This window comes from Colius striatus, chromosome 7 (genome assembly GCF_028858725.1).
Source record: "Colius striatus isolate bColStr4 chromosome 7, bColStr4.1.hap1, whole genome shotgun sequence".
Taxonomy (NCBI): Eukaryota; Metazoa; Chordata; class Aves; order Coliiformes; family Coliidae; genus Colius; species Colius striatus.
In genome coordinates, this window is record NC_084765.1 from 34175045 (window position 1) to 34201750 (window position 26706).

At 46.7% G+C, this 26706-nt stretch overlaps 1 protein-coding gene across 1 annotated transcript; it reads left to right on the forward strand.

The window, feature by feature from the left end:
* The first annotated feature begins 22 nt into the window (after positions 1-22).
* On the forward strand, positions 23-18481 carry FAM174B (family with sequence similarity 174 member B). Its single transcript, XM_062000099.1, has 3 exons — positions 23-340; positions 8434-8565; positions 14674-18481. Exons 1-3 carry the CDS (start codon positions 54-56, stop codon positions 14675-14677), a joined length of 423 nt encoding a protein of 140 aa, XP_061856083.1. The 5' UTR covers positions 23-53; the 3' UTR covers positions 14678-18481.
* Positions 18482-26706: the final 8225 nt, after the last annotated feature.

The following is a 26706-nucleotide window of genomic DNA, read 5'->3' on the forward strand; positions in this document are numbered from 1 at the left end:
CGGCCGGCGCTGCCTTCCGGGGCTCGGCACGGCGGCGGCCGGAGCCGGGCAGGATGCGCTCCGCCGCGCCGCTGCTGCTCTCGGCCTGCCTGCTGCCGCTGTTGCTGCTGCCGGCCGCGCCCGGCGCCCTCGGGAGCCAGGAGCCGGCGGCGGGCCCGGCGGCGGTGAACGGCAGCCGCCTACCCGCCGAGCTGGCCGGCGCGCCCGGCAACCACAGCGGGGCCCAGCTGAGCCCCATGCCCGCGCTGCTCCGCGACCTCTCCGCTCTGAAGGCCGCCGTCATCGGGGCCTGCGCCCTCACGGCCGCACTTATCGCCTGCCTCTTGCTTCGCGTCTTCAGGTAGGGCCCGCCTGCGCCGCGCCCTCCCCCGGCAGGTGCCGGGACAAGGCCTTCGCCCGCGGCCTCGGGGTCCTCCTCGCCGCCGGCCGAGGAGGGGCGGGGGGGCCGGGCGGGCTTCGGCCGCGGCTGCTCGTCCACCGAGGCCGGCGGGAGGCGATGAGTGCCGTCAGCCGCGCGGCCTCCCAGCGACTCCCGGGAGTGGCAGGAGGCCGCGGCGGTGCCCAGCTCCGTCCTGGCCTGTTAGGATAAAGCCTGACTTCAAGCACAGCATGTTTAAATGTCTCATGACGCTCCTGGGGAGTCGGAGGGGTGCCGCTGGCCTCAACGATCTGCAGCTTCCTCTACTTCTGCAGACGAGTAGGGCGGGAGCTGGGTTTTGGGGTGGCTTTATCCAGGCTTGGGGTACGCGGATCCCAGCTCTGCATATGGGGCCGCGGCGATGGCAGAAGCCTGGAGTGACCACACAGTGAAACACGTCCAAATCCATCTGAATACATGAAAATACCTGTTTGTTTGGGTTTTTTTCTGTGAGAGTGGTGTGTGACTTGGGGTAGGTTGCCCAGGAAGGCTGGGGACTTGCCATCACTGGAGATGTCCAACTGGACAGCCAGCTGTGGGTGGACCTGCTTGATCTGGAGAGGTCCTATTCAACCTCAGAGATACATGCCCACAGGATAATGCAGATGCCACTGCTGTAGTAGCTCATGTTGGGTAAAAATGACAAATCTTTTTCCTTTTAGTGGAGCTTAAACAGATAGGCTTGAGGGGGTCCAGCATAGCCAGAAGTAGGTGCTGGCTTAAGTCGTGATTTAACTGGATCTGTGATGTGCAAGCATACTCCTTGATATTTCAGTCAGGTGGCTTCCTGATGGATACAAGCTACTGCTCACAGCACAGTAAGAAGGAAATTCCTGGGTGCACTCAGAGCCAGAAGTGCTGGGGAGCAGCAGGAAGCTGGGCAGAGGTTTGCATCTGCTTGGTGTTTGCGTCTAGTCTGTTTAGCATGGCATAACCAGTTCTCACTGGAGCGAATTGGTGCTGGCACATGCTTGAGTTATCCAAGCAGCCCTTGAAACTCATGTAATGTTTCCCACTGTGAGGGACATGAGCACATTAAATACATTCCCTTCAGAAAGCCAGTCTTCCTCTCAGCTTGTTGCCTGTTGCCTGAGCAGAAGAAAAGCAAATACTAAAGCTCTGTTTGGGACCATTAGTGTTGTTATTTATCTCAGGATAGCATCCAGAGTCACTGTAGTGCGCTAGAGACTGTCCCTGACTTATGCAGTCTGCAAATAAAAAGGAAAATCTCCCTTTCCCAGGACAATTGCAAACTTTCAGTAGTTAACAGCCATCGCACTTCTAGGTAGGGGCAGCAGAATAGAGCTCAGAGAGTGGAGCAGCCAGCTCTTGGCAGCAGAGAGAAGGTGAGCACCATGTCTCAAGTGACAGAAGTAGTTGAACAAGTGGAGTTGGCAAATTCTTCTTTGTTCTATCTTCATGCAGCTCCTTTGTATTTACATGATGGCTGCAGCTGAATGCTCTGCTTCTCCTGCTTCTGAATTAATTCTGTGTAGGAAGGGCAATGTTCACAAGGGTAGCATTATAAAGTATGGTCTTAAAAGACCAAAATAATAAGAACTGATATTTTCTGAAGAAATTGACATTTAACTAAATTCTTCTGTGTTGCCGCAGCAGGCAAAAGACAATGCAAATAAATTTGCTCATTAAAGTGAGGTGGTTTGGGAGAAGTTGTAGGAAGCTTTTTTATATATAACTGCTTTGCCGTGAACAAACACAGCAACATTGGTAGGAGGGAAATGAGCTAGAATAAGAAGTCTATAAGTGCAGAATGAAAAGCTTACATTTCCATTCCTAATTCTGTCTGAGCTTGGAGACTTACTTTCTTCTTTCTCAGTTGCTTCTGAGGATAAAGTGAGACCTTGTGTCAAGGAGACCTCGCGCAAGGCTGAATGTTTCTAGCCAAAGAAAGCAAACTGATAGCCTTTAAAGACCTTTCCCTATACCATAATCAGCAAAAACAGGTCCAGATTGAAGTCACCTTGGGAATGATGGATTAATTCTCCCATGCCAAAGTTGTCATTATGCAACTGATGGGAATTAATGCAGCATTAAAGATACGTAGTAAAAACCCCACACTCTGAGATCGCTCACGTATCTTTAACAGGACCTGCAAGGAAAATGGAAACTGAAGCTATTGGCTTCTGAGTAAGTTTCTTTATCTGACAGCATGTGTTTGTAAACAGTTTTCCCAGCTGCAAATGAGAGAAGAATACCAACAAGAATGTTTGTATAGTGTCACACTTGTAGCTGACAACATAGATGGGAGAAGATTCTGTTGGAGAAGAGATAAGGAATTTGCTTTCCATAAATGTAAAGCTTTTCTCCATCAGAATAAGAGCTTTGTTCATACTTAGTTAAAAACATTGCAGAATTTCTTTTCTTCTGAAGTGTCACGGATTCCTATTAAAGAGATTTTGCTGAAATCCAGTCTTTGATTAAACCTTCGCTGTGAAATTGCTCTGGATTCCTGGGAGTAAGTTGTCCTTTTAGGTATGGGTTGTAGAGATGAAATGAACTAGTGAGTGGCCAGATATTCTTGTCACAGACATTGGATTGAATTTTTTATACATTTTTGGGTTTTATCTATTTTAATGTTCATATTATTTTGCTTATTTTTTGTTTGAGCAGGAATGGATATATTTCCCCAGCTTTTCAGCTCTGCTTTTACAACAATTCTTGCACATCCCTCTTCATTCCTTTTGGGAATGTTATGCTCTGAATTAATCTGATGATCCAGTGATTCAGAGTGTGGTATCACCCAAAGTGTTCTGGATTTACTTTCTCTGTGTGGCTATTAGAGACCATGGAGGCCAGCCAAGACTCTGCTACTGGTGTGGATGTGGCAAGGCATGAATTGCTGTAGCTTTTTTGAGGGTTTTTTTGGCAAGCTCAGTTCTGGGCTTGCTTTCTTTCCAACACCCTTGGGCACTACATGCTCCCAAACCAAGAGCGTTGCCACACCACACGCAATTTCATATTCTTCTCAGTCAAGCAGTTGGTTAGTTTGCATTACCAAGAAGCGTGGTGTCTTGCAACAGCTTATGAACAGTTCAGGCAGCTAAATCCACTCTCTGGACTGTGTTTTGGATTTTGCCTTTTTACCCTCATTTTCTGCCCTACTTCTCTTTCCTGGTGCAGCTTGGATCGTTTCATTGCAATACAAATCTTGGGTTCAGCTCCCAGGAAACGTAGTTTTTCTGATGTGGCTGGCTGTGCTGGTAGATCATATGCCTTCTGGGGAAACTGGATAAGTTACTTGTGTTCAAATGGGGCAGCTGAAAGCAACCCAAAACTTTAGTTGCAGAAAACTGTAAGTGTTTGTGATGTGTCTTGACCTGCCCTTGGATGAACAAAACCCAGGCTGGAAAAGGCTGCTGTTTATCTAGGTTTTTAGAGAGAAGCTGCTCGCTTATTTTGTAACTTACTGCTTCATTGTGTTATTTGTTCAATTTTCGTTTCTCCCTCGAATCATAGAATGGTAATACCACTTTAAGCTTAGTTTTCCAGTAATTGCAAAACTGGTACAACTTACTGAGATAGAGGAGAGAGGTTCAAGCATATGACCATAGGATATAAGAACCTTTGTTCTATGAGCTGGGCAGTTGCTTTGGGCCATACAAGCCTTAACCCCAGAGAGTTTGACTGATTTAAAATTAATTGTATTCTAACGAGCTAGAGTACTCCAGCAGAGACAAGACCTCTGCCAGAAACAGGAAAGAAAAACTCACCATTAAAATGACCTTAAATTGTGAAGAAAAAAAAAGCCCAACAAAACAATCCTAAACCAGGTATTTGTGACCCACGTTAAACACCTCATTTAAGCTCAGGTAGTTTAGTTAGAGCAATAGGGAATGACAAGTGGGACACTCGTCCTGTGTCTCAGAGGTCCTGTCTTTGGGAAGACTGGATTGTCTTGATGTGAGTGTGACAGCAAATTGTGAGAAGGAAGGGAGGGAGGATTGCTGCCTCATACTGTCTGGGGCTCTTTACAGCTCTCATGTGAACAGTCACGACAGAGGATGAGTGTTGCTTTATGTGGTAGGATTCACTGCCTTGAAGAGTTTGCGTAGGTCATAAAAGTTTCTACAGCTGTGCTCTATAAAACAAGGATACTTGTCGAGCACGTCTCAGACAATATTGGTTGGACTGTGTTATAGTGTTTGAAGTGCCGTAATGCTGGCACTGGTATTGACCACCAGATGTGACTGGCTGTATCTTAATGTACAGACATCACTGCTTCATTGAATCACAACAATATCTCGTTTAGGTGTTCCTGAAGTTATTCCCAGTAGCAGTCTCTGATCCATGCCTCCTATTAGCAGCACAGTTAAGGAAGGAGGTGCTTCTGTTCTTTGAGGTTATGGATATTCCATTGTAAGGACTTGATTGTTAGAAAACACAGCACCTTCAGTTTGCTACAGCACGTCTATGGAGAAAACGTGAGGACTTAGCTTCATTATGTACAGCACTATCCAGGGACCAGACATACCCAGACAGATCAACAGGAATAAAATATCACTGATCTAATTCATCAGCTGGTAGCAAGCCTGGACTTTCCTCAGGTTTATATTTCTGTGGGTTTTTTTTTTTTAAACTGCTAAGGGAGCCTGATAACAGGAAATAAACTGGTCCCAATCTCATTCCCCGATACAGCATTGCTGCACTTCTAGGAGCAGGATTATAGCAGGCTTCATCAGACTTCCAATAAGCACTCTGCTAAGAAGGGATAGGAGTTATTTCTTGGTTGGTCTTTTTTTTTGTCCAGGGTCTGGTCCCCTCCCTCTGCATCTCTTGACAGGAAGTACTAACACTAGATAAGAAACTCAAAGAACTCTCTCTCTGGGTAAAGAAAAGCATTTTCTTTGAATATCAGGGTTGTTGACAAAAATAGATTAGAGGCGTAAATAATACAATGAACTAGTGAGTTGACTTGAGGGTTTACTCCACCACATGATGCCTCAGAAAGGAGGATGAAGTGCTGCATGTGACTGGTGCTTGATCAAAATAGCCCCTGGGTCAAAATAGAGCGACACAAAGTCACTGTTCTGCTCCACTCTGTCCCTGGCCGTTGTCCCTCCCCGCACTGCATGGCAGGGCAGAGGGAATACAGCTGACTTCTGAGGGACCAGACCCTGGTGTGGGCACTCGAACCCGAGGTCAGTGCCAGTGTGCAAACACCACTTCATCTTCTCTCAATTAGGCGCCTGCCTTCTGTTAACACCAGCGAGTTGGTTTTGGAGGGAGCAGCAGTGGGCCTGAAGTGAAAGGTTAATATCCGTGTCTGCAATTAACTTATGTTTTTCTCCTTCTCATAATGATTCAGCACGAGACCTGGAGCATCCCCTTCTAATTACAGGAGGCTGGCTGAAGTCGTATGGCAGAAGCAACATGATTTTTTTAAGTGGAAGACAGTTTTCTGTGCTGAAACACGCAGTACTGCTGCTACCTTGGCTTAACCACTTGGGAAGCATTTCAGCTTGTCACTATGCAAGGGGCATACTCTGACCACAGCTTCCAGCACACTTCTTGTTTGCTTTAAAAAAAACACCCTACAAACCAAACATGACTGGAAAGGAGATCCTTTCTTTACCCATGAGGGCTAATGTGTCCTGATCCTATCCAGGAGGTCTCCAAAGTTCACAAAACATTTGTATTCTCTAGTTCCTGCCCTGTGTTACTCCACTGACTCTGCTGTTTGTCTGCAGACAAAAGATGCTCCCTGGTCCCACTGGCTGGATAAAGTGTTTTTCCTTTTGCCTTGTCATCACTGATGATTACAGGATCCTACTGAGGCTCAGGAGTTTTAATGTGCAGCGGTTTCCTGACAGGCAGGCTTGTTTTGTGTGCATGTAGGGACACTCCCAAAGCTTTCCTTTAAAGTTAGCTTGGGTAATTCTGTGAGTATTTATGAAGCCTAGGGGAGTTGTTGTAGTGAACAAGTGTGAGAAAACAGACCACTGAAAAGTACAGATTAACGACAAATTAGCTAGGCAATCTGGTGTAGAATTAATTGAGGAAGAAGAGGCAAGGAAAGACCCTTTTGCCCTGCCAATGGCAACCAACTGATTGTAGCGTCTTAGCCAAAAACCAGCAGCAAAATGAGCTTCCTCCCTTTTCTAAATGAGCACTGTGGTTAAGTGAGGGTTGTGGAGGATTAATAGATTGCTGTGCAGCGAGTTCTGCTGCAGGTCCTCTTTAAAGTGTAGCCCAAATAGACTAATTAATGGCTGGAGGCTAAAGGGTTATAGTTTCCCATTTCTAAAAATGCCTATTCTGGAGTAATTGCTTCAAACACTCCAATATTAACTGTGGTAAGATGAACTCCATAGACTAAATTATGTTTTCTAATGGAGGGAATGAGGGAGGATGTCTCTCATTAAAGGGGGCCTGATACACAGGTCTTCGATACGTGAACCAATGGAAACCTCCCACAGACTGGAGGTGTAAGGGAAAGTGGTGATGCTGTGCTTGATTTGTTCTGACAGGTAGAGATGAGGTAGTTTTGGTCTGTGTTTAGGCTTCACAGTGTGAGTAAATGTTTCTTGTAAAACCAATGCATTACTTGTAAGGTGAGACCTCTCTGCATCACTTTGCTGCTAGGTCTTGGCTGAGAAGCAGAATAATATAGAGAAGTGTTTTCAAAAGGATTTTCAAGTGTTTGGGTTAAGAGTCTTACTGTATTGGATACAAAATTGCTTGTTTCAACAACAGCAGTAGTAGAACAAACCACCCTGTGCTCTACGTGACACAGTGGCACAGATTGCTGCAAAGATTAGATGACGGGAGATGACTTTCTTCTCACTTCTAATGCAACCTTAAACCTTCAGAAGAGGGAGGAAATGTAAATTGTCCCATCCCAAGGGCTGGGACCTGTTTGTTCAGCCTTGGACTACTGCTCAAAAGCAATCCTAGGCAAAGGCCCCGAGCCTGCCATGTCAGAGCTTTGTGATGGTGAAAGTGTGCTCATAAAGTGCTATCTGCTCAGGGTGGTGGTTGTGGTAACCAAAATTGAAGGGCTTGTGCTTGCACCAGCTCCCTTCTCATGCTTGGCAGCTGCCAGTTCTGTATTACAAAAGGTGAAGGAGAAAATTCTGCAGTTTGTTAACAAAAAAACATCCCCTTTTCTCCCTGAAGTCTAGCCATAGACATCAACACCTTCTTTAATGTGTAATCATAACACTGGATTAGTGCATGAGCAGGGTGATCCTCCTAATATACATGAAAGGGGTAGGTAAAGTAAAAAGAACCTGCACAATTCAACCTAGAGGCAGAGAATTCATTGAAAAGCCACGTGCCAAGGGTTTGTTAATTGAAAGTGTTAGAAAGTAGATCTCAAAACTGTGGGACCTGCAGGCACTTGAGCTTCTCCATCTCAAAAGGAAATTAAGGCAGGTAGCTGTAGGAGGAGAGGTGGTAGGTACAGTTAGCTTCAAGTGATAGTTGATTGTTTTTGCATAGCACATGGCATAAAGAATGTAAAGCATGAAACTTCTCAGATGAGGCTCAAGGTTATTGCTCTGGGAGTCCTGCATTTGGCCTGATGGCAAGAGATGAGAGCAGGTTGTTCGTGCCCAAACACCACAACCCTTTTGCTCCTTATCATCCTGCCTAGAGCATTCCCCTGCCTCAGTAGGATTTAACCTGGGTATTCTCATCTAAACATGTTCCCATAAACAATGAGTGCTTCAGCTGATTAAGCCCACGTCTCACTTCTCGAGTGTGTGGCAGCAGGAGGATGCAGTGGGCTTCTGTGCTCATGTGCCTACCCTGGATGCCAGAGGATCTCTGGTATGTCAGCAGCTGAGAGACTGATGTTGATCTGGATTGTGGTTGACGGAAGCTGCTTTACACTGACAGGCACAAATGGTGGCCTTGGAAAGACAGGGTGGGATGGAGGCTGGCTCCACAGCTTTGTGTCTGGGGAGGTCTGAATCAAACAGGGCAGTGATTTGGTGTTGTTGGGAACTTTACTGTATAAAGATGATCCTTCCCTTGCCACCTCTGTATTTCAGGTCTGGCAAGAGGATTAAGAAGACCAGGAAGTACGACATAATCACCACTCCAGCTGAGCGGGTAGAAATGGCTCCTCTGAACGAAGAAGACGATGAGGATGAAGACTCAACAGTGTTTGATGTGAAGTACAGGTACTGCTGCGAGCCCGTCCAGTTAGGCTTGCTCACTCAGTTCTTATTAGTGAAGGCAGCTCTTTTTTTCTATGCTGGGCCAGCTTGGCAGAGATGAGGCAGTTGCAGTCTCCTTTTCACTTTGCCCAAGCGTAATCACATTCCTTTAAGCCCCTCTGCCTGTTCTCAGCACACATTGCTCTGTACTCTCCTCCTCTTGTAATAACCATGTCGCTACCCCTAGGCTGTCTGCCCTCTTTCCTCTGCAGAGCAGCACAAGGGGGCACACGTGCCCCAAACAGCTGACAAGGTTTAACAGACTGAACTTCCCCTCTTGGGCAGCTCTTGGCAGTTGTTCCCGAGCACTCTCAGTGTCTACACACACACAGCCTCCACCAGCCTCAGGGTTTTTAGCAGAGTGCTCTCATGTTGCTCTGTGACAGAGAGGACCATGGTCCCTCATTGATGTCATTAGTGGTTATCCCTTAGCAACAAACTTTCTTCAAATTGTCTTTTTGAGATACAAGTGGTGTGACAACCCAAAACTTTTGGTGTCTATTCTGGGCCTGAGATTTATAGCAACCACTCAGCACATAAAGATACTGCATGTTGATTTATGACATCAGGGTATCTGCATCTCTTATTTTTATTTGCATCAAGCCATGCACAGGATTCGAGTTGCGTTCTCATCCAAATAAGGCCTACTCTAAAATCTGTCTCACTTGGGCTGAAATAAGCTCTCCTAATTATAAAAATGGAGATCTTGACAACTGCTAACTGGAGATTTTAGAGACTTGCCCATCTCCTAACACTGGAAAGGGGGAACAATATATTTGCTCTGGCCCATGTGTGCCAGCATCTAAACCACATAGCACTGCACACTCTCGTGGTCATTTCCAAAATAACCCCATTAGACCTCTGTAAGTCAGGCAATAGTTGGAAGCCATCAAAGAAGGAAGGGTGTGAGCCATGCCTTTATATGTAAATAATTAGTTCTTGAATTAGAAGACTCCTATCTATCCTTGCCTGAAGGTTGCCATTGTCTGTAGCTGCCCTATGTTTGCTCTTACAGTTTCAGCTCATGCAGTTTTTACTTTGGGACCCAGCTTTGTTAAACCCAGAGTACAGACGTCTGTCCCTCCGTGGCCTACTTTAGCAGCCCATGTCTCCTATCCCTCTTCCTCAACTGAGTACTTTGTGAACTTCTGGTAGTGGCATCAGAAGGCTTTTACAAAGAGTAAGAGCAGAAAGTTCTCAATCGTGGCAGTGCTTCAGGATAAGATGTCTAATAGTAAAATACTAGATGAACAAAGAAGAGAGCTTGTGGCTCATGAGAGCTGTGGCTGTTACCTGGCATTGCTTCCCTGGAGCACACACTGTGCTCCTGCTTTCACAAAAGTCATTCCATCTTTGTGGGTTCCTTAGCAGTACAAAAATGGCTCTTCCCCTTGTGTAATGCTCTGGTCATAGGCCATAGGGGTTCCATCTAAGGCTTCCTTTGCTTTTTGCAGGTGGATGCAGGTTCCAGGAAGACAGGGTGAGGAGAGGTAATTTTATCCCTCTGTAGTTAATGGAAGCTACGAGGACATGCAGGTAGCTAGACAACTGGAGTGACAGGTTTGTTTTGGATATTCAGTAAGTGCCTACAGTTTTAAAAGAGCCTTTGTTAATTGCTAAATCAGGAAGACTACTTCTTTCCATTATCTCAAAAAGAGAGCTATATAAAAATGAGTGTAGATGCATCAAGTGATGTTGCAGAGGTGTGGTTGGGGCTGATGCACAAGGGCTGGGGTAATACTGCTGTTTCAGCTTCAGCCAACTAAAGCAACGAGTCATGAATTGCAGCAACCTGGAAGCAGTTGTGATGGGGACAGAGGAGTGACAGGTGTCTCCTGTGACAAGTACCCATGGGCTGGAATATTTCAGACTCTCTATCTATTTATTTCTTATTTCAACTGAAGGTGCATTCTTGCCAGCAGTCCGTGTCAGTTGTGGCAGCTGCTCAGGTTTATTCAAGCAGGCTCCCAGCAGCAGTGCTTACTTGGCTTGTGGCACAACAGACTTCACTTCTGGCCCGTATGCTACAGAGTCTTGGTGAGGGAATTTTGACCAGGTACTGCTTTGGTGTCTGTACCCTGACTGGGATTACTCTGCTAAACCTCACACAGCCCCATGCTGCAGCACAAGCCACTGGTGCAGTGCCATGGCTCACAAGTCATTGTTCTAACTTCCTTAACTCTTTACTTCTTTGTGGCATGCTGGTACTGAAAGATATGCCTAAGGGCTGGACTACTCATTGTTCAGTGTTGTAATGTACATGCTGCCATATCTACAACAGAAACCAACTTTCTGTAGACATCTAAACCTAGAATTTTCAAAGTCTCCCAGGCTCTTGAGTGTCACATTAGCTAGTATCTTTTGGCCTGTTCATTTTTGATATAAAGGCTGTGAAGTTTCAAGGAAATCAGTCCATTCTCCACAAAGGGATGATTTGCAATGGTGCTCGCTCAGTGCTTTCCACTGGAAAGGCACCCAAAGCATGTTTAAAATACAGACCTCTGAGAAAACATGGGAATAGAGTGAAAAGGGAACCAGTTTTCCAAAGAGCAACGCAGTAGGGACACATTGGCTGTGATGGACTATAAGGATTATACAATTCAGTTGTTACTTTCACGTACTGCAAGACAGTCCTGTGCTTTCAGATCTCTAGGGTCACCAGCAGCATGGCAGTAGGGCAAAACCTGGACAGCTGGCCTGGAATGTCACCACATTCAATGCCTCTTGTGTACAATACTAAGTACATTACCCAATATTAACCTACTCTGACTGATATGGAGGTCACAAAGAGAGTCTTGTTTTGGGTTTGTAGCATCAATCTTTCCTGAGGATGATGTCAGTAGGCTATGGGCTGGTTTGCTTCAGGTCTCCTCCCATCATTGAAGGATGTATACCAGCACTGCCATCTGTGTTTCAGGGAGTAATTGAGATTCTGTGCTGTCTCCCTTACATAATGCAAACAGCACTCTAATTAAAAGACAGTTTGTGTCTAGCAGCAACAGGGGAGAAGCGACATATACCTCTCCAATTGTTCTTGTGCAGTTAATTTTCTTTCCTTTAAAGCTTTGTCCTTGTGTGTATTTGTTTCCATTTTTACATGAGGCATCAAAGAACTGCAGACATTCCAAATTGGGCTGTTGGATGGCAGTTGTGGCTTTTTTTAATTTATTTTTTTTTTAGGAGGCTTTAAGGTTTTGGGCTCCTGGTAGATCCCACCCCCACTTCCCTTGGCTGTGGAGCAATCAAAAACAACCACCTTCCTCCAGTAAAGCAGGCTAATGAGACCACTTCAAAATCTGAACCAGAGTCCTTTCTGTGGATGTGAAAACCACCCACTGCCTGCCTCTGACAAAGGCAGAAGTGTGTGTGTGTGTGTGTGCTGGGTTGGATACCCCCTTTGCCATCTCATTTCAGTAGCAGGGAAGCAGTTCTGTCAATGGCCTCTAATCCTGCAGGCATGATTTCTGTGTGACAGGAGGCTGAAAGTGTAAATCAAAGATTGTCACGGAGCAAAGATGCTAAATCACTTAGCCATTAGCACCTTCTTGAAAACCTTAATGGAAGCTTTTTTTTTTAATCTAGAAGATGTTTTTCTCTATGTATTTCCTCTGGTATTGGAAGAAGTATTTGGTCAAGAAGTTCAGGCATTGTCCTGTTATTATAGAACTACGCAGAGAAAGCAAGCAGAACACGGAGAGGGTGTTTGCTTCTTGGTTGCCAATTCAATCTCTGCTGCTGAAGGCTGGAAAGTATCCCTGTCCAATTGATTTTTGGACCATACAAACTCTACTGGTCGTAATTTTCCAGATGTCAGATTTTTTTTTCATGTTTTATGATGGGATTACACTTGCTGCACATCTTGGAAAATGAGTTAGTGGAGAGCTAAATCCCATCCTCCAAGCGTGCACCTTCTCTTACCACCAACAGATTCTGATTTTAACATTTCCCTCTTCTCTTTGCTCTTTCCCTTTTTTCTCAAGAAGGGAAAGTTGTATAGGTTTCATCATCTTCTCCTCGATGGAGTTAAGCCATTGATTCATCAAGCAATTGGCACTGTGTGATATTGGAGAAGAGAGGAGCGAAGTAAAGTAGGTTACAGACAGATTTCCCTGACAAACTTGTGTTAATGTCCATCCTCCAGCAGACAGCATTCTGCTTGTTTTGTGTAATAAAAGAGATTAAAGCAGCTGCAAAAAGAAGCAGTTTCTGAAAAGGTAAATAAAATTGTTAGCTTATTAAGCTTATTAACTCTAGCATAGCTCATTGGGGGATTTCTTGTCAGCTTCAATAGAAAACTGAAAACAAGTACTGAATAAATTCCGTGGTGCCTTGCACATGAAAGGCTTTGAAAGCACTTCAGTAATCTGGGCTATCAGCAATGTCTCCTCTCCCTGCTGACTTGCAACTGTTGGAGGCAGAGTGTTCTGCTCTGGCTACGCTGGCTGAGCCCAGCTGGGAGAATTTCACAACCGTCCCCACAGAGCCTTTTGAGTCCGGGCTGATACGGGCTGATATGTGCCACGTGAGAGCCAGGAATCAGGGAAGAGCTTGCAATTTAAATGCCAGAGCTGGCATTGTCCCAGCCCCGATGTCAGGCTCCTAAATAAGCTCTGAAAGAAAGTTTTTCTTGGGGCAGATTGAAGCCTCCATCCATCCTTCTTGCCAGCCAAGTGAAATTCCTCAGTTTGTTTTCCTCATGGATTGTCATTTTTCCTTCAAACAGCAGCAGCACAGCAGAAAGCAGAAGAATTTTAGGAATGCATCTTCCAAAGTGCTCTTGAAAGCAGAGAGATTTATGTGTATGGTGGCAGGCAGAAGGAAGAGGACAGGAACATTTATTCAGTGGTCATGGGACTAAAGGGCTTTGGAAAGCTTGCAGGATGTTTTAGAGAAAAGATGCACTGCATGTAAAGGCTGGATTCTGGATTCATCCCACTTTCAAATGCGGATAGTACTGAACTACATGGAAACATCTTCATCACAGTTGCAGCAGGACTTGGCCTTTGATGTGCTCAAGTCTTTTGGGAGCCTTTGTAAAATACAAGAGTTTCACTACTGGTGTCTTTGAATACATGCTTTCCAGATCGTGCTTGTGTGTGCAGCTCTGAGTGGAGCAAGGTGTTGCCTCTCAAGGGAGCAGCTCTAATGGATTTTTTTTTGCCAGGGAGAGCTGCAGGCCATTCTGAATGATACAAGGTGAATTGTGCTGGGCTTTCTAGCAGCCTAATTTATTTTTTTCTTTCAGCAGGCAGCAGTGACAGGTTGTGGGTAAACAGAGGGGTCTCATTTATCCTCATCTGAAGGGGGTGCAAATCACTAACCCAGACAGCTTCTTACTGTAAATACGACAAATTGCTAAACCTTTGGTACTGCTGTTAAAGATTTCCCAGGGGTCCACAGGAAAGGAGACAAGAGATGGTCAAAAAGCAATTTTTGTTTGGCTTTGGAAGGCCAGGTTCTTTCCTCTTGTGGCTGTAATAGTTGTTACAGAATACACCCCATTCTGCTGGCTCACTTGATTATACTCTGGTGGTGCAGTCCTATGGGAGAGCTCTCACCTCCTTCATGGAGTGTAAAAAGTTCCTGTTCTGACCTTTTTCAACCCTGAAGCAGTAATAAGCAGTAGGGTGTCAGGAGGAGAATCCACAGCAAGGAGGATAGTCTAAGTGTGTAGGTTAGTAGGGAGCTGCACTGGTATGAAAAGAGCTGGGAGGTCCAAGCTGCTGTCCCATGTGCAGTGCAATAGCAGCCCTCCTCTGCATGCTGGCCTGCACAGGGGCTGATCACAGGATCTTTCAGCATCTGGGTTTTATCTGATACAAGTCTGCTTTTTTCCTTTCCTCTCTTGGTCTAGCTTCTCCTGGCTTGGTGTTAACGTCACATCAGTGCCCAGTGTCACCATAGAAATCAGCTGCTGGAGGCAACTGATGGCAATCACAGTGAATAATGCTGCCTTTGCCTTTGTGGCTTTTTGAAGGGTTTTATTTTTTTCCACTTTGCACATGGGTTCTCATCTCTGCCTGTGAGCTATTTAATTGCAAATCTACAGCTGTACTCCTTCCTCCTTTCCAGGTAAAGCAGCTCTGTGGACTGTGTGCCCTGCCCTGCAAGATGTCATTCTGCTGTCGAGGGACCTGCTGAAGCCATAACTGTGAAAGGGAAGGCTTTCATCTCTGCAGCATTACACCCAACCCAAGCCTCTCCTCCTCGAGGTGCTGTTTGTACAGCAGGCTATGGATCTTCTGACCAAAACCTCACCATTCCTTTCCCTGGTTTCCAAACTGCTGTGTTGGAATGGCCAGAGTTCTTCTTTGCAAACTCAGCTCTCTCTTGCTTTAGGAGGGCTGTGGTATCACTAAGGCATGACAAGATGCAGTCCTGTGTACCAACTTGCAGCTCATTATTGGCTAAGTTTTGCAGAAAGAAGACATCAAGCAAGATTGAACCAGGCTGCCCCAAGGACTTACTTTCTAAAACCCTAATTCACTATTTCAGTCACTGTTAAACTTTGGTCATTGTTAAACAGATCTTGTGTTTAAAAAAAAATGAACTGTAATTTTTGGGCCTTACAGAGGTGACTTAAAACTTCAAGTGGTCAAAATGTAAGCCCTGCTGAAATGCCACCCTGTATGTTTAGTGTTGGGATACTGGGGGGAAGGGGTGACAGGTTGAGTCATGCAGAAAATTTTCATTGACTTGCTACTGACTTTTTTTTCTTTTTAAAACAATTGCACTAAGCTTTTGTGCTGACATCCTCATTGTCCCAAGGAGTTCTGATCAGACCAACAAATAAATGAGACCACAGGGAAATAGGAAGAAATTGGGCATGCCCTAAACTACAACAATCTTGAATTAAAGAAGATATATTTTTGTAATTTTCTGCCCTTCCATTTGGAGTAAAAACATTGTTTTGTACTGTCCAGAACTGACTGTAACTTGTCTACAAGTCATCTATGTCACCATTTTTTTAAGCAAAAGAAGTCCTCATGTAGAAGGGTTAGATTGCAGAAAGAACACCTCTTATTTTTCCTGGAAGCTTCATGTAAGTGATCTTAATCTGTCTCAAACTGGAAGTTTTCCCCTGCCACCCGCTTGACAATCCCATTTAACTCAAGGATGCATTTTTACCCATCAGTCCCTGCTCTGCTTTGTGCTGCAGAGGTCAGAGCTGTGGGATGACACTATGAGAATTAGCTTGCTGCATCTGAGTAGATTGGGTTTAAGAGACCACAGGCATGTACACATTCCAGGCCACAGTTAGAAAGGGCAAACCTAACTGGTTTAGTTTCTCTACTTTGTGGTTTTCCTTTAAAGTAACCACAGATGCAGTTCAGAGTGTCTACTGCACCCTTTAACAGTTTTTATTTGGGGTTTTTAAGCTGGCTAGAACCTTGCTTTTCTTAGGGAACACATATTTTCCAATTGTTTTAGGATTGTCCCACTGTTTGCTTGACCCTTTACTACCCTCCTGCAATTACAACCCCTCAAGGAGACTGCAGAGTTTCTGGCAAAGGACCAGCCTTGCAGTGAACTGCCAGCTTTGGGGTTTTACTTTTTGAAGGCCTGTTGGGATTTGAGGCTTGCTCAGAACACCAAACTGCTTAGTCATGATACTACAAGCTGTTGTGGGCCCTGCAGTCACCGAAACAAAGTGAAGGGGAATTTTTCTTTTCTCCTCCTTCCCTGCAGCCTTGCGCTTTCATCAGAGCAGCTCCTAAAACACAGCTTGCTCTCCCCAGCGGTGACTCAGCAAAGGCTTTGCTAACAGCCCACCCAGCCTGGCTGGAAAAATCCCACAGCAGACTGTTGTGTGTTAATATTAGTCATCAAGGCAATATAAAACACAATGTTATTTTCATTCATGGAATGAGTTGGACTCATTCCCTGTTACCATTACTAAGCAATATTTAACGGGCCAGGAGGTTGAATGGTGCTGCAGGTTGGGATAAGGTCTGGGGCTCTTCCCCCTGCTGTGGTAAAACAGATTTCTGACATAGGTTGAGGGATCCTGGGGGAAATATTGTGTCTCTTCAGGACTAAAGTACTTTGAAGACTGGGAATTGAACTTCTTAGGCAAACTGAGCCCTTTTGAAGTCAAAGTAGTGATGGTGAGAGGAGAGAGGTTAAAAGCTTCTGTTTGCATTTGCAGAAGGAGGCGAGGGAGTGAGGTGGCTTCCCCGTCTGAGCAGATGCCATGGCAACATGTTCATGTCCACCCTTCTGCCAGACTCATTAAGCTGAGCATCAGGCACTCTGGATGAGTGGTGAAGGGAGAATAAAACCTTCTCTTTTGCATAAAAGCAAGGCAAGACCAGGTTATGTAGGAGAGGGATGAGAGGAAAGGTGCATAAAGGGTGATTCTCCTTTCTGAGGGCGAGTCAGTTCTTGAAATGGGGTTTTTTTCCAGCAGCAGGTCACTTGCTGAGTTAGACTGGCAAAGGCCATCCACTCCCCCTGCTCGTGGCTAAAAAACCCTCACCATTTCCTTACCGTGGCCACAATGGTGGAGAGGGACCAGGTATTTAAGATACTGAAGCTGGAGGTGCTCAACTGCTGCTGGGATGTTTCAGCTCCTCTGAGAGATCCCAAACTGCATGCCACAAGCTAAGAAGTGCTTACAGGGAAGTAGCAGCTGTTTGGTGGAAGTCAAAAGCCAACCTCACCAGTTGCTGCTGCTGCTGAAAACAATCTGAATCCCTTGTTTGATACTCAGTTGCTGTTGCAAATGTGAGGCAATGTTTACCTCTACAAAAGTTGCTGTATGTGATTTAAAGTGTCTGGTTAAATATTCTATAGCTATATTTAGTTAAGATTTTAAGAGCACTTGATGTGACTCATCTAATAGTATATATATATGAATATTTTTTTAATGGTAGGAATTAGTTTAAAAACATAGCTTTAAGGATTTGAACTTTTTGGTTGGGGTAGTTCTAGGAGTTCATCAAAGAAAAAATAGCCATTAACCACTACCTGAGTGTTTTACCTTAATGTCCTGTGTATCTTACATTGCAGATTTAGTCTGATTGTGACTGTAACGTGTCTTAGTATCTGCTGCTATTTTATGTTGCGTTGTCAAACTTGCTTTGTTCAAGAGCATTTTTAAAGGCTTTTTTTTGTTACAGAAAATGAAAGGAGAAATGTTGTTACAGATGTCTGCCTGTAGCTCACTCACAGCTCACAAAAATCTACTGACTGGCAGCAGAGTCAAACAGAGCACACAAATTAGAGGCTTTCCTATTTGCACATGCTGTGCTGTGGAGGAAAAACCCCTAAACAGAATTGCAGCTTCTTTACTCCAACCCCAGCCCTGTCACCAGAGATTACATTTGAGAAGCCTAAAGTTGGTGTGCCATGCTTGCCTGCAGAATTAAGTCAGTAGTACACAGACAGCTTTGTATTTATTTGGAGTTTGAGGTTTTTTTCCCCTTCTACTGGAAGAAGTAGAAATGACTGCAAATGCTTGTTTAGCAGACTAACTTGTGCTGTCCTCATGATTATCTCAAGCCTAAACTAACTTGTAGGAGTCTACAAACACTAATGGAGCTTGAACACCCAAGCACCAATGCATTCAAACGAGTTTTGTTGGTAACTGTTCCCTCTGATTTACTGTATGAGCTGTAACCTCTGCATGGTGGTGGGCAGGGGCTTTCATGGAGGTTCTTTTTTTCCTGTCAGCTGAGTTTCTGCTGCTGCAGTTGGTGTGTGAGGAGTTATCAGGACCATGTGTTTTGTTCTGTGCAATTGCTTGAACTTCTTTTTGAAAAAAAATGTTTCAGAGAGTTTGTCCTTGTGACCAAAGCTTCTTTTTCAGAAACAATTGGTAAGAGGAGAACAGACTTTGTGTTTCAGTAGAAACTGCCATCATTAAACATGTTCTTGATGTTGTGTGTTATGCTTAAGGAGGGAATGGGAAAAGGGGCTGTTGCTAGAAGTTTGGTGGATTGGAGAGACTTGTATGATCCCTCCTTAGAGGGCTGCAAGTCCCTTTGCAAGTCCCTGAGCCAGAGCATGACGAGGGGGCAGACTGGTGTTAGCAGCTTGGTAGAGGAATATCTTTACTTACACAAAGTCCCCGTTCAAGAAGCTAGGCTTACATCTGGATTCAAAAGGCAAAACATTGTGCAATAGGGAAGATCTCTGTACCTTTTACTACAACCATGTTCAGTACCTTGGAGCCCATGAACTGTAGACCTGTTGTCCCAGAGCCCAGGCAGAGCTTAGTGAGCCAGGCCACACTACAGCTATTGAGCAAGCTTTCTTCAACTTCAGTCTTGCTTGATTCAGTTCTCCATCTCTAAAGCAGTTTTCCCTTGTGGCTTTGTGGGCACAGCAGAGATGCTGAAGTGCTAGAGATAAGGATCAGGGCAATCTGAGGCTTTCCTGTTTGTTGTGTATATTTTAGGAGTACTCTGAAGACTTTTCTTCTTGCACTGTTTTTACGTGGAGTGCAGACACTCATAGACTCTGGAGCAACTAAAGGACAGACTGATCCAGTACCCCATGTGTACTCAGCTCTGCCTCTCTCCTCTCCACGTGATTGCTCCTGCCTTGATGTCTTCATCTCTTCAATAATAGCCTGAGAATAATTCAGTGCTGCAGATAAAAGGCAGCTGCTGTCCAGCCAGTGCCTTTTAAATCATGTCTTGCCAGTAAATTAAAGCTCTATCTAATTCAAAATACTTAACAAAATGCTATCAGGCCTCAGCCATGAACCAGCTGTTGTGCAGCAAAGCTGGTTTGTGTAGGGAGCTCAAGACCCATCAAGGTGAGCCCCAACCTAACACTGAGCTGTGGCTAAATAGGACAAGCTCCTCTTAGCATAGGCTGCAGAAGTGAAAGTGCCTTGTAATGCAAAGGCAGCAGCTGCAGTCTCTGGCTGTACTTACTTTTCTGATGAGGTCTCAAGTGGAAGATGAGCAAATGACCAAAAATCCAGTGTAAATTATTAGCTAGGAGCTGAAAAGCTAGAGTTTGATGAAGATGATTGCAGCTGGGACTCTGGGCAGAAAGGGTGAGGTTCAGTTCATCCCTGCCTGAATTTTGACATGGGGGAAGCCTGAAGCTACAGCTAAGTTCTTGCACAACAGAAAAAATACATCTGAAGACCAGTCATAAAGTCTCAGAGGATCCTATCAAAGGGTTATTTCTCCCATATCTAGAAGAGTCCTGCATGGGCCAGAGTATAACACATCTTCTCTTCTCTCCTGTGTGTGGCTGTGGCCACCATCATACAAGCTGCTGCTCTTAGTAGCAAGTGTGTGTAGGTGTGGGGTTAAGTGAGCAGAGATGTCAGATACACATTGACAGCCCTGGAACAGGGAGGGGGTGGGTGCCTTTCTTGTGCCTTTTAGTGTCAGTGATCTTGATACTGATAACTGCAAAATTGTTTGGCAAGTGCTGTCAGAGAGACATTAGCTTAACACAGATGATTTGAATTATGCCTGACAACAAGCTTATTAAGAGTATGAAACAGGAATAGCTCTAATTGCTTAAGACCAAGCAACTAGGCTGTACAGAAACATCACTGAATATAGTTCACCTCCCTGTCAGTTGGCAATTACTAATTTCGAAGAGACCAGAAACTCTTCCAGCTCTGGTTTCTAACTGAGCTCCTGGTTGGCTCCCTTCTCCAGTGACCGTTTGCTCATGGCATGTTAAATGAGCTGAATAGCATTCCAAACAGCACTTCTGTCTCACGAAAAACAACCCCTCAATTACAGAAAGCAATATGGAAAGGCTGGCTGTTGCTTTTAAAGCTAAGCAGCGAAGGGTCTTAAAAATCCAGCTGCAGTTCTTGGTGGCTTAGGAGGATAAAGCTGGTCTGAAGGCTTGTGGCTCCCCTCTTGCTGGGTTTTCATAAGCCATCCTGTTCCCTGGCTTCCCTCCACGCTGGGGAGCAGCAGCACAGGGTAGCTCAGCTCCCCCAGCCCCAGGGGAGAGCCTGCTCAGCCTGGGGGTGGACAAGGCAGGTCCTGAGGGGCTTGAACAGCTGCTTCACAGCTCCAACCAGCACATGTAATCTCTATTTTGAGAGATCCTACAGTCCTAACTGCCAGCCTCCAAAGGCTGCCAGCCCTGGCTTGAGAAGACTCTCCTGGTTGCTGCCCACTCCATCCCTCCCAGCGATGGAGGGGACTCGCTGATCTGCACACAAAGCAAAGACCAGGATTCCCTGGCTAGCATTTCAGCCTTGCGGTCTGCAGATGGGGGACTGTTGGTTTGAAAGATGAGGAGGGATGAGCATTAGATGACCTACTGCACCATTTCAGCCAGGGCGATTTATTTTAAGGCTTTTATATGACAGGTAACATATCATCTACTTAGAGCTCTCCCTGACTGCTCAGGGCTCCTCACACTGACTAGAAAGAGGATTTAATCCAATGTACATCCTGTTATTCTGGCCTAGCAACAGTTTAGCAACAGATATGTGCTCAGAGCCTTCCAAAAACCAAATGAGGCAGTTTGGCTGTGTTAGGCAGCACAGAGCATCCTGGGGGCTGCCTCCACCAAGTCAAAAAGCCTGTGAAATAACTGTGGCAGCACTCCCACTTACACACAGGTGGGAGAGACTTGCTCTGGGCTACAGGATCACAGAAGCCAAACTCTCCTCCAGACTTACTGGCCCTGCTCACAGTAAATATTCAACTGCAAGTTTCAGATGTGCAATTCTAGTCGGGTAACAAGTCTGTTACAAAGGGCTTGGGTTGATGTGGCTGGTCCTCATCAGCTCTGATGCCAGCCCAGAATAATCACTGTGCTGCTGCAGAGCAAAAATAAACACTTTGAATCATCATCAGTTCCTTGAAGGATCCCTGCTAAATCCTTTGCCTCCTCCCAATGCTATTCTCACCTCAGTGAGTTTCCAGACTGCCTCTGCCCTAGCACAAACATATTTAGCTGAAAAGAAGCTCTTCTTTACAGACACTTTTCTCTTCTGCCCTCAATTCGTAAAGGTTTAAGCTCAGGTCAAGAACATTTGACATTTCCCCACTTCATTTCTGCCTGGCTGTCAGCAGAGTTGCCTCAGCAGTGCCTTTTGGACAGTTTCTGAAATTACCCAGCTCTCTCCATCTCCTTGTGTAGAGACTCCTACAATACAGATCCCAGTGGCATCAGGACATTTCTCAGGTGAACAGAAAAAACCCTAGTCTATTTAGGCAATTTCTCCTGTTTCCTTAATTCAATAAGCTGGGGGTTTTGGGTCACACCAGTTCCTCCTGTTGATGGGGCAGCAATGCTCTCAAAGCTCAGAGGTGTGTGCATTGGTCCCTGCCCTTCTTCCCCTGATGTCTCACATTTGCCATTTTCCTTCCTCTGATATTTCTGCCACCAACTTCTGAGTTACTCCCATCCCCAGCTGCTGTGCAGTTACCTGTGAGTAACTGGAGTTTCACTGTGAGGGAGCCCTGGCACAGGCTGCAAAGGGAGGGTGTGGAGTCTCCTGCTCTGCAGGTCTTCAAAACCCACCTGTGTGTGTTCCTGTGTGACCTGATCTAGGGGGACCTGCTTTAAGAGGGGAGTTGGACTGGATAATCTCTGAAGGTTCCTTCCAACCCCTGCCATTCTGTGATTCTACCTCACTCCCATCCCCAGCTGCTGTGGAGTTACCTGGAATGCCCTTCTGCATAAAGCTATGGCAAAGGAGAAATAAGGCTGTTTCTTTTGGGGTAACAAGGCAAAATACTGTTGCAACAGCCTACTGGCAAGGATGGGTCTTGCTAGAAAAGCAGATGCTGGCCAAAGCACTCCTGAGATCCCCAGGACCAGCTCATCCCTGAGTGACTTAATGGCACAAACTCACCAGCTAAGCCAAGCCACATCCCCAACCTGCAGAGCAGCCACAAACAGCCACCCCCCAGCACAGGCCAACTGTTTGATGCTCCAGCTCTGACCTCATCTCAAAACTCACCACAGGCTCAGGGAGGGAGGTTGCAGGTGTGGGATGCAGAGGCTGTGCTACCCCATAAATCCAAATCCCCTGAGGTGCTATTTACCACGGTCTGTGCCCCAGGTCACTCGGGCACTCTCCACAGCTGCGGATCGCCTCGAGCGGGGCTGCTCATTGTCAAGCAAACTTCAGTGTCACTTAACTCACCGTTCCAGCCCATGCTCTTGTACTTGAGTCAGGTCTATTTAAGCAATATTAGCATTCCTGAAGCTGGTGAAGCTTAAATAAAACAACAGCAGCACTCAGGCTGCTTACAGACAGAGCGAGGGTTTTGCTGAAGAGCTGCTGTTTAACGAGCTGCTCAAACGAGCAACTCCCTCTGTCCCTCTGCATATGTGTAATATTCTTTAAATCACATATTTGCAGCACATTGTTTGCTGCTCTTCAAGGAAACAAATGATTTGCTTTTAACATCATCACTATCAGAAGTAAATTATTCAGCGTTTGCCGCTTAGAAGTTAAAAAGGGAATCTGAATTTCCTTTTAGTTTCCTCCTCTTTTCTTATATAATAGATATACAAGCTGCAGGGCACACTTTTATGCTCCTGTAAGCCAAGAGTTTGTAGAATTGACTAATAATCTATTTTGCATATTTATAAACACTTTATTATTTATTAATAGAGCATTTCAGGAGTAAATTTATAATCCTGCCATGTGATCTCAGCCTTTCAGAGTAAAGTGGTTGCTCGTGTCAAGGAGTTGGAAAATAGGGCTGGGGAAACAAAGAAATGAGTGAGAATATCTCATTAGTGTGAAAGCAAACAGGCAAGAGCCTCTTGCAGGAATGAACACACACATACAAGGGGGCTCAAAAAGCCCACATTGAGTGTCAAATACAGAACATGACACTCATCATGAGATGCATCTGCTTGCCATAAACCCAGAGGAAGATGGCATAGCCCTACAGCTGTATAAAAGCAATGGTCCAACACATCCTGTGCTCACTGTCCAACTCTGACACTCCATCTCCAGGTATTTGAAGCTTCAGGAGCATTGAAGAGATGTTTTTGCTGACATCCTCCTTGGTGAATCCAAGGCTAATGACGAGATGCTGGTGTCCCTTCACATCCCTACTTCTCAGCTCACCAATGCTGAGTCACAGACTCACCCATTTCCAGGAGCAAAGCTGGATGCTTTAGGCATCCCCTCTCCACATTGCCAAACCACTCAGAGACATGTACCAGGAGCAAACAAGCATATATACACATACTGCTTCTGACACCACCATAGAAATACAACCAAACCACCTAGGTACTCAGAAAAAAAATCCCTCTGAGCTTTTTCTGTCTTACCTGTTCCTGGGAAGGCCCTGGAGATCCATCCTTATTCTACAGCACTAAACTCTCATTCTAAGCTCTTTACTGATGAAGCATCTCCCACCACTTACAGGGATTACTCTACTATGTCCTTTATAATTTTCTGGTCTTGACCTCTCTCTCCATTCCCTTCTGCATCTTATCAAATGACCCAACACCTGCCAAGGGGCTTGCTAAAGATACTCCTCCCACCTCAATCCTCACCTGTGAGAGTCAGGTGGAGGAGGAAGCCCAGTGAAGGAGCACAAAGCTACAGATCCAAATCAGAGTTGGCACCTTGCCTAAAGACATAGTTGTGGGCTGAAGGTTTCAGAGTTAGGCAGATTTCCCAGTTCACAGCTCTTTAAGTGCAAGGCTGCTGAGGCTATCCCAGTGCTGGCACCCTGGCTGTGCTTCCCCTGGGCACTGGTGCAATGTGGCTGCTGAGGCTATCCCAGTGCTTGCACCCTGGCTGTGCTTTCCCTGGGCACTGGTGCAATGTGGCTGCTGAGGCTATCCCAGTGCTTGCACCCTGGCTGTGCTTCCCCTGGGACACTGGTGCAGTGTGGCTGCTGAGGCTATCCCAGTGCTTGCACCCTGGCTGTGCTTCCCCTGGGCACTGGTGCAATGTGGCTGCTGAGGCTATCCCAGTGCTTGCACCCTGGCTGTGCTTCCCCTGGGCACTGGTGCAGTGTGGCTGCTGAGGCTATCCCAGTGCTTGCACCCTGGCTGTGCTTCCCCTGGGCACTGGTGCAGTGTGGCTGCTGAGGCTATCCCAGTGCTTGCACCCTGGCTGTACTTCCCCTGGGCACTGGTGCAATGTGGCTGCTGAGGCTATCCCAGTGCTTGCACCCTGGCTGTGCTTTCCCTGGGACACTGGTGCAGTGTGGCTGCTGAGGCTATCCCAGTGCTGGCACCCTGGCTGTGCTTCCCCTGGGACACTGGTGCAGTGTGGCTGCTGAGGCTATCCCAGTGCTGGCACCCTGACTGTGCTTCCCCTGGGACACTGGTGCAGTGTGGCTGCTGAGGCTATCCCAGTGCTGGCACCCTGGCTGTGCTTTCCCTGGGCACTGGTGCAATGTGGCTGCTGAGGCTATCCCAGTGCTTGCACCCTGGCTGTGCTTTCCCTGGGCACTGGTGCAATGTGGCTGCTGAGGCTATCCCAGTGCTTGCACCCTGGCTGTGCTTCCCCTGGACACTGGTGCAGTGTGGCTGCTGAGGCTATCCCAGTGCTTGCACCCTGGCTGTGCTTCCCCTGGGCACTGGTGCATTGTGGCTGCTGAGGCTATCCCAGTGCTGGCACCCTGGCTGTGCTTCCCCTGGGCACTGGTGCAGTGTGGCTGCTGAGGCTATCCCAGTGCTGGCACCCTGGCTGTGCTTCCCCTGGGACACTGGTGCAGTGTGGCTGCTGAGGCTATCCCAGTGCTGGCACCCTGGCTGTGCTTCCCCTGGGACACTGGTGCAGTGTGGCTGCTGAGGCTATCCCAGTGCTTGCACCCTGGCTGTGCTTCCCCTGGGCACTGGTGCAGTGTGGCTGCTGAGGCTATCCCAGTGCTTGCACCCTGGCTGTGCTTCCCCTGGACACTGGTGCAGTGTGGCTGCTGAGGCTATCCCAGTGCTTGCACCCTGGCTGTGCTTCCCCTGGGCACTGGTGCAGTGTGGCTGCTGAGGCTATCCCAGTGCTTGCACCCTGGCTGTGCTTCCCCTGGGCACTGGTGCAGTGTGGCTGCTGAGGCTATCCCAGTGCTTGCACCCTGGCTGTGCTTCCCCTGGACACTGGTGCAGTGTGGCTGCTGAGGCTATCCCAGTGCTTGCACCCTGGCTGTGCTTCCCCTGGGCACTGGTGCAATGTGGCTGCTGAGGCTATCCCAGTGCTTGCACCCTGGCTGTGCTTCCCCTGGGCACTGGTGCAATGTGGCTGCTGAGGCTATCCCAGTGCTTGCACCCTGGCTGTGCTTCCCCCAGGACACTGGTTCAATGTGCTGATTTTGGAGACCATGTGTCAAGAACTTAACAACACAAGGCAAAACCCTCCAACAGCTTCAGTGGTGGTGTGTCCATTTCCTAGTCCTAGAAGATCCTTTATCCTGTCTGCTTTCAGCCATGAAACGAATGGTCCTTGCTCTGCCTGTGCCAGGGCAGTGTTATTTGACCATTCAGCCATGGCCAGGCTTGGCTTGGCTTTGCTGACTGCCTTTCTGCCAGGCTGAGCTTGCAGCTCCTGCCAACCTCTGCAGCCTGAGCCACAGGAAAGGCCTCACAGAGCTCCATCTCCAGGGCTTCACAGGTCGGACAGGACATAACCATCCTGCAGAGAGGGCTGCAAAACCTAAAGCTCCAAGAAACCCCAGGTCAAAAGCCTGGGAACCACATCCATTTGATCCCGAGCTGGCAAACGGGGAGTGTGTAATGAGGGATCTCTTGGTAAGGCAGAGGTGATTAATGAGTCTGACTCACAAAAGCTTGGCCAGAGAACTGAGGAGACCTGCCAGGCTGCTCAGCAGCAGAGCAGGCAGCGGTGTGCAAGGTGTGTCTGCTCCCATCACGGAGAGCTGCAGTGCACCTCACTCCGAGCCGGAGGCATCAAGGGGCTGCCGCTGGCACGGGGCAAAACCTCCAGAAGGGGACGTTTGCTCCACTGCTTTTATTGTACCTTTTTTTTTTCTTCTGAAAGCAACTCAGAGCTCTTGGAGGATTCTTTGATTCAAATTTCAGAGGAAGCGGAGCAAAGCGGCTCTGCGTTGCCTTCTGACGGGGAGCAGGTGGGGAAGAGCAGAAGCAGAGGAGAGGAGGTGAGGGGAGCCGCGGGTTGGCAGCGTACCCAAGTGTGGCAGCACGGCGTTTATGCCGTTTAATTGTCTC

What these genes read in the sequence shown, in the direction of transcription:
- FAM174B (XM_062000099.1), top strand. Translation starts at nt 54, where the DNA reads ATGCGCTCCGCCGCGCCGCTGCTGCTCTCGGCCTGCCTGCTGCCGCTG. An exon ending in CTCTTGCTTCGCGTCTTCAG is followed by an intron (nt 341 to 8,433) that starts GTAGGGCCCGCC and finishes TCTGTATTTCAG; the next exon opens with GTCTGGCAAGAGGATTAAGA.